General features: G+C 42.9%; 1 protein-coding gene across 1 annotated transcript; it reads right to left on the bottom strand.

Annotated features, from left to right (window-relative positions):
- Positions 1–1,779: 1,779 nt before the first annotated feature.
- Positions 1,780–6,947, bottom strand: aldh8a1 (aldehyde dehydrogenase 8 family, member A1). Its single transcript, XM_056404797.1, has 7 exons — positions 6,550–6,947; positions 5,502–5,649; positions 4,828–4,983; positions 4,592–4,741; positions 4,050–4,306; positions 3,152–3,313; positions 1,780–3,036 (listed from the first exon to the last, which is right to left on the bottom strand). The coding sequence occupies exons 1-7, from the start codon at positions 6,694–6,696 to the stop codon at positions 2,584–2,586; spliced, it is 1,473 nt and encodes a 490-aa protein (XP_056260772.1). The 5' UTR covers positions 6,697–6,947; the 3' UTR covers positions 1,780–2,583.
- Positions 6,948–8,095: the final 1,148 nt, after the last annotated feature.

Raw genomic sequence — 8,095 nt, 5'->3', positions numbered from 1 at the left:
TTCTAAGATTATGATTTGGTGTGTGCGTGTGTGTGTGTCTGTGTGTGTGTGTGTTGGTGCCACACAACACGTCTCTTCAGACCTCCTAACCTGACTTTTGGGTGGTATCCATTTCATCACACGCTAAGTTGGAGGAAGGCATAGGAGTGCGCGTGTGTGTGTGTGTATGCAATCACGCAGTTTGACGCAGCACAATACCCATTCCCTAGCCAAAACATAGAGGGTGGGACGCACACACTGGCTCTGTGGTAAATGTCGCCTAAAGTACAGCTCAACAGGGGACGTGATTTTACACACTCACTGAACGGATAGGGCGCTTCCCACGTGTACCCTCCTTTCCCCAAACTGGCACGGAGGCCCAGATGAGGCAGAGTGCACATGCTCATCTGCATGCATGATCCACCGCCCACATCAGTCTCATCTCGCACTGCATTAAGTCATGATCAGATGTTTAGCACGGAGACGAGACATGTTTAATAGGGGAGCAAAGAGTGGAGGGGGTTAGTCTGCAGAAAACTGCACAAAAAGCAGGGTCAGGAGAAGATGAAGCAAGGATGACTAACGTGGAATCATTTAAATTTAAAAAGGTTTAGATTATTTCAGCATTCAACAACTGCTGGGTGCGAAGTCACTTAAGTTTACTTTTTAATAAGATTACTTTTGAAAGAGTTGTAGCTTTGGGATGTGCATCAGTTTGTGAACGGCAGTGTCGGTTCGTCCATCGGCCCGTCGGTCAGTCCTCCACTTTGGTCCAGGCTGAAATATCTCAAGAAATATTATATGATTTGCCATGAAGTCCAGACATTCATGGGTGCCAGAGGATGAACCCTGCTGAGACTGACAATCCCCATCACTTTTCCCTTTAGTGCCACCAGTGGGTAAAAAACTTCACTTATCCAGTGAAAATATCTCAACAACTACTGGATGAATTCACTCAAAACGCTGCACAGACAGATGTGGTTCAGGGCCAATGAGTCCTGATGAATTTGATGGACCTCACTTGTCACACTAGTGCCACATGTTGAAATTTGCGGTTATCTGTGAAATGCACAGCTGTTGATGGATTGTTGTTCCAATTCGGTGCATTAATCATCCATAAATTGGAATAACGGATCCCTTAAGTTTTTATCCAGCTCATCATGTCAAAATGTAAAATTTCTCTAACACTTTGGTTTACAACCAAAAAAAACCTGCAAAAAGGTTCAGCTGTACTGTACTGCACAAGTTAGCGTGCTGCAAAACAGCAGCGTGTTATCTTTAATCAATGTGAGCATGTTCATTTCATCACTGTGTTTTCATGGCAGGCGTTTCAGACGGTCATACAGTTCAATCGGCTTTCTCTCACTCCCATTTCTCTCCTCAAACATGTTGTCCAACCACCAAGTTTGACATTTAGTCACCTTTCTTACGTCAGCAGGTCAGACATTTAAAAAAACAAAAACAACAACAAAAAAACCTCAATGTAAAACAGTTACTTTTGAGTACATACTGTAAAGTTTGTGTGACGTAAAAAAAAATAAAAAATCTATATCTATAACAGATTAAGGCGTAAAGGATGGTGAGACATGAATAGTACAAAGTGTATTGATAAACATGTGAAACGTTGACTTCTTCACTTTCAAAGTGAACAGTGATTTGTCAGCAGACCTCTTTTCTTGTCACAGAATTTGACATCTGTCTTTTACGTACTGACATTGTGTCAGTACAACATCAGGAGTTACTGCATTCCGCAGACGAGAGTGACATAAGCCAGACTTCAAGAGTAAACAAAAACACATGGATGATTCATGTAGGGTATTTTAATTTGGGGCAACACATGTATGTGTTACGAAACACTTATTACATGTTTTGTTCTGATGAAACTCAGCTACAATTATTTTGTTCTTGGGTTAGGTTAGCTTGCGACACACATCATAACTCTCTTTGTGTTAACCTGCTTCACAAGAAACCTTTTGACTTTTCTATTAATATTATAACCATTTTACTTTCTTTCAGAATGACTGTCACTTCCTGAACTGCTGTGTAGGACACAAACCTGCTGTATAAACTTTGAAAGGATGTTGGATTAAGTTTCTGTTCCTTAAAGTCATAAATCGTGATTTGGACTTCTTCACTTGAAATGGGCAGGATATAAGCTTTCACTTGATCCGGTTTAACCTTGTCGGGTTTGTACTTTTTCTCATTTTGAAACCAAAAACTACTCCGAGCATTTCATCTGCTCAGAAATAGAGGATTGTGGTACAAAATATTCAGCAAAGAACAAATGATAGAGGTATAATTTTCTAGTGTTTTACCCAGTAATATATTTGCTCCTCACTAAACATTCCTTTTGGATCTCTGCTAGTCATCTGTACTGTTGCAATGTGACTTTCTCTGACTTTTGTATTCTACAAATGTGACCTAATTACAAGCTTCAACAATCCGAGAGAGCGTGAGAGGAAATCTGTCCCTGAAATTCCTAAGAGCTGCTGACATAGTCTGATGAATGTCATGATTAACTGCAAAAACATCCCTGTACCTGCCTCAGAGAGAAAATGTTCCTCCAATCAATACCTGCCTCTGTTGCCAGCTTCCTCCCTTTCCTTAGTGTTTGATCGTGATACTCTTCACCTCTGTGAAGAAGTGGTAGGAATCCTTCCCCCCTTCCCTTCCCACACCAGAGTTCTTCATCCCTCCAAAGGGCAGGTTCAGATCTCTCACCAGCCAGCAGTTGGTCCAAACTAAACCCGCCTGTAACCGCTTGGCCACCCGGTGAATCTTCCCCACGTCTCTGGACCACACGGTGGCCGCAAGACCGTAACGCACGCCGTTACCTTTGGCAACGGCTTCATCCTCTGTGTCGAAGGGGCTGACGCAGGTGACGGGGCCAAAGATCTCCTCCTGCATGACACGAGAGCTGTCAGATATGCCCGAGATGACTGTGGCCGGCATGAAGTAGCCGGAGCTGTTTTGCTCAGGCAGGTCCAGCTGCTCAACCCCCTCACCACAGTGGACGAGGCCACCGTCAGATTTGGCGAGTGCTACGAAGCTTCGAACCTGGGAATCAAGACAAAGAGGGATCAACTTAGAGGATATGAGTATTGAAAACATGTCTTTTCAAACGGAAAACTGCTCTTTCACAGCATCTCACATATTACATGTATATAATCACCTTTTCCAGGTGCTCTTTGCTGATGAGAGCCCCGTTGTTGTTGCTGGGGTCAGAAGGCACACCGGTCTTCCACTTCCTAGTTGCAGCCACAAACCTTTCCAGGAACTCAGAGTAGATACTCCTCTCTACATAAATCCTACTGGTGCACAAACAGATTTCTCCCTGAAAGCAGAAAACATGGAGAGAAGATGTTCATGCTGATGGATCAGGACATTGTTTCCATGCATTTGTCTCATGATAAGATGGGCTTTGAGCTCCCCCGTGTGGACAAATGGTGCCACTGCAGCCTCATCACATACAGACGTAAGAGTTCATACAGATAATAGCCTTCATTTTACCGACATTAGTAATTAGAATAAAAACAATATTTATTCATTCTTTCAAAAACAATTTTGCTTGAGAAAACAGATAAAGACTTTGGACATATTCGAATACGCGCTGCTGTCCTTTTGTTTCTTTGTTTCCTGTGTGTTGAAAGTCATTAATCATGTCACAAACATGACACATACAGAATAAGCGCAAAACTTAAATAAAGTGTAGAGACCTAGCTTTTGACAAATCCACTCTCAGGACAGAGCCTCAAGATGAGGAAATCAAGCAGGACCCATTAGGACCCACCCAGTTAGACTCTCAATGGAAAAGTTTGACATTTTGTGAAATATGTTTGTTGGTTTTCTAACAGAGTTAGATGAGAGAAATGTTTCACTTTTTGTCTGTATGATAAATATGAAGCTACCACCAGCAGCTGGTTAGCTTAGCTTAGAAAACTTCAGGTGATTTTACCTGAAGTTTTAGGGTTTAATTATAGCAACATTAAAGGTAATTATAAGCTTAAGGCAGAGGAATAAGTCAAAAAAAAAAAATTTTAATGTAACACTAAGAAACACTCTTTTCTCACCTGATTGGAGAAGCTGGAGCGGACCGTGGTCTCGATGCACTGGTCCAGGTCTGCATCAGCAAAAATAATGGCAGGGTTTTTACCTCCCAGTTCCAGTGAGAGCTTCTTACAGTAGGGGGCGCTCCGTTCTGTGATGCGCTGGGCAGTTGCTGTGGAGCCAGTGAAGGAGACCAATGGGATGTCAGGATGGCCAACGAGGGCGTCGCCTGCTCTCGGACCAGTGCCAAACACGATGTTGACTACTCCCGGAGGAACGCCTGCAGAGGCAGAAAGAGACAGCCATTAATGTATCCATCATTAATTTATTATTGTTCATTTTTCATAAAGGTATAGAAAGTACAAGTAAAAGTTTTTTGATAGAAATACTTTAAAGTGAGTTTTGACAGTGTGCAGAAACCAAGTAATGGAATATGTCATTGTTATATGTAATTATATGTGAAGATCTTCATATTATGTTTACGTGCAGTAATGAATGAGAGAATCGCTCTAACTTCTGCATATGTGCGTCCATTGCTATTGCATTGTGGGTGCTGTGGTCCTACCAGCCTGCTGCATCAACTTGCACATCATCCAGGCTGTCACGGAGGTCATCTCGCTGGGTTTGGCCACCACCGTGTTTCCCGTAGCGATTGCTGGCGCTATCTTCCATGTCAGCAGGTACAGGGGGAGATTCCAGGGGCTGATCAGACCGGCTGCACACACCACAACACAATTTAAAAACACAAAAAACACAAATGTAACATTTGCAGGTCCTAATGTAAACACATTGAGTGCTCACCCACTCCCACAGGACTGCGGATGGTGTAGTTGAGACAGCCCATGTGGTCCATCTGGCTGCAGTCGGTGGTGTGGTGGAGCACCGATGACGCAAAGAAGCGGAAGTTGTACGCCGATCGGGGAATATCCACAGTCCGTGCAAATGTTACTGTTTTACCTGTAATTTACACCAAGGAAGTTCAAGTGATGAACAGCAGGGGATAACACAGCACTTGTTTACACATTACTGGAAAGAAAAACACCAACATAACAGATAAACTATGCACCAATGGTGTTTGTTGAAACACTGAGCAAACACTTTTTGTTATTCTATAACTATCATCGGGTCTGAATGTGCCTTTCAACCACACTTTGCGTCCATGACAAAATATCCCCAAAAATCAAATGTCCCCAAAGTACAGAATAACTCCCACTGTTGCTCATGACCTCTTGACCTTCAATCTTGTGTCACCAAAAGGCCTACTACATTATTTGGTTTTACATTCTAGACGCAACATGATATCAGCTGCAAGGGTTCGGGCATCCAGTCGTGCTTAGGATGAGTAACCACCTTGTTTATACTGAAAACAGACCAGTTTTGACCCACTCACTTAATCCCACATGACTGATTAATCTGACTGACTCTTGGTTTGATCCAAGAAGTGTATCATGTGTATCACGTGTATTATAAAACACCTTGGTCTCTGGACTCAGCTTGGGCAAACTCCTCCAGGTGGGCTTCGATCAGGTCGGCCAGCTTGTTGAGGATCTGCGCTCGCTGCTGTGGGCTGCGGGCGGACCAGTCGGGGAAGGCCTCTTTAGCTGCTGCCACCGCTGCATCCACCTGCAGGAAGTCATGCACAGGGAGATAAGCATGCTGTTCTGTGGGACTTTCAGATTGTGTTAAAGGATGGAGTGTGTTACGCCACACTGCGCAAGCAGTTCACGATGTGGGGGTCACATACACCAAAGGGCCTCAAGATACACCTTGGGATTAAAGGGCAGAGAAAGAAAAAATGCTGCTTTCGTGTGATATAGACCTACTGGATACTTTCACCTCTTAGGACCTCCTCTGAAATCTGACCTGGAGGAATGTGTGTTTGTGTGTGTGCATCACATCGGCTGAAAACTTTGATTTCACTTAGTACTACAGTAATGCTGATTATTACATGTTTACTCTCTATAATCTTACCACTGTTGAGTACAAAATATGAACGTTTATGGAGTGTGTTTAATATGTTTAATCATTACTAGACTGTTGACTCTGCAAAGAGCAAAGGTGCTTCCCTCTGAAACTGCGTTTCAAATCTGAACTAACCTTCACCTACTTTATATTCAACAAGAATATGTAGCACATAGAAATGAATTGCCATGCTCATTTCCTTTTGACCATTGCAAGTACAACTTCACCCAAGGGCTTTCAATAAAATGCCATCCAACACAATATGATTATAAATCTTTATGTTTATGATGGTTATTTAAAGGAGTGGACAAAAAATTAGAAACACAACATGAAAAACATTAACTCAAAAACAGCTTCACAAGGGAGTCCAGTCATACTAGATTTAAAATGATCTCAGATTACAACATATGCCAAACACAGGACAAATAACTACAAATATTGTGTCATTTCAGCAAGGGACAGTAGCCTAGCCTATAAGTTCTATGCGCTCCTGAGGAAGCACCAAATGCATAGTGCATAATGTAAATAAAGTAAAAATATCAATGTCTGAGGATGTCCCACCTCCTCTTTGCCGCTGTCAGGTACTTTGCAGTAGACCTCTCCGGTGGACGGTTCGGATGAGTCGATGTGGTTCCGGCAGGGGACGAATTTCCCTCCGATGTAGTTCTCCAGAACCAGGTGCGAGCGCTGCCCCGAGGCTTTCGCCATGACTGTCAGCTAATCTGCTTCCAAACACACACACAACTAACCGAGGGTAAGATGACAGCAGGCTGGAGCAGACAGCGTCTCAAACCGCATGAATCCAACTGCAAAGAAAGGGGGAACCTGGACACAGAATCTGGTCTTGCACTGATCCTCCCACTGCACATTTCACAATAAAAGACACTGCTTCTCCCAGAGCACAACACTGGTCAGTCATGTTACCACTGTAACAGCTGTCAGTGCATTGTGAAAATCAGAACTGAAAAGGGAGTGGGTGGGTGGGGGTGTGTATTTTTTTAGTCATTTTTGGCAGGATTTATTTTTTCATTGAGCCCAGTACTGCCAGGTGTAACTTGCATGTTGGCATAAAAACTAAGCTTCATATTAATTGTTGACACCGAGTATCCTGGTTATGGTTTGCTCATGTTAAAAGTTTATCCTGCTTTCAGAAACTTGACCTCATACTGTAAACTGCCTATACTGTGAACGCCTTGCAGGTTTCTGAACCACCTCATGGCTGAGATGGGACACAATCAGAAATCTGGGTACTGCTATAATGTGTACAAGGATGTGAAACCCATATTTTTCACATCTCATGTAAACGGCATATCCTGAATCATCAAAAAACAGGATAAGTGTCAAAAGCAGGATACTAATGGACGTGGAAATACACTTCATGGAGACAGAAGTAGAAGAGAGGTGCACAGGAAAGAAATGTCTAAATCTACAGTTCCATGAAAACTGGGAAAACACCTTCGCCTGATGATCATGTGATGTAATCAAAAGCTCCATAGCAGCTAGGTATCAGGCCTTTTCAGTGGCAGCAGGCCTCTCTCCCTAAAGGCTTTTTTTCCTATTTAAATGTTAAAGATTAAACCTTGTAATGGCCCCAAGGGGGGCCGGAGCCTATATCCCACCAATGGACATCACCGGGCTCACTTTTATATATTTTATGTTATGCAATCCTGTTAGCGCAAAGACATGCAAGGCCACAGTGGAAGGGCAAGGCAAGTGCTTACCTTTCTGTATCGTGAGAACTCAACAGTAAGTTACATACAGTTCTCCATGAGACATACTGAAAGGTTTATGGTCCTGAAGCGTTTTTTTTTTGTGTGTGTACACAAGGGTGACAACTGTGTGTCAGTTTTAGAAAGTACTGATTCAGAAAGTGCGGCTTCTGACTATGAAGCCACAGCATTACTCAACCATTTACAGAGAAAGTGATTCATCATTCATTATGGTACAGGCTGCCAGACTTACAGTATCAACAGTTGTTATTTTCATCTTCCTCTTGGCTCTGCTGGATGCGTTTAAGGCCTCTCAGAGGTCTGTAGACGAAAAAAATTTCAGGCGTTGCCTTTCAAATGTATTTCAAGGTGACAGACACAGACTCAGACACATCTGT

This window comes from Seriola aureovittata, chromosome 19 (assembly GCF_021018895.1).
Source record: "Seriola aureovittata isolate HTS-2021-v1 ecotype China chromosome 19, ASM2101889v1, whole genome shotgun sequence".
NCBI classification, from domain to species: domain Eukaryota; kingdom Metazoa; phylum Chordata; class Actinopteri; order Carangiformes; family Carangidae; genus Seriola; species Seriola aureovittata.
Note: the sequence above shows the minus strand (reverse complement) of the source record. Positions and strands in the feature narration are given on the sequence as shown.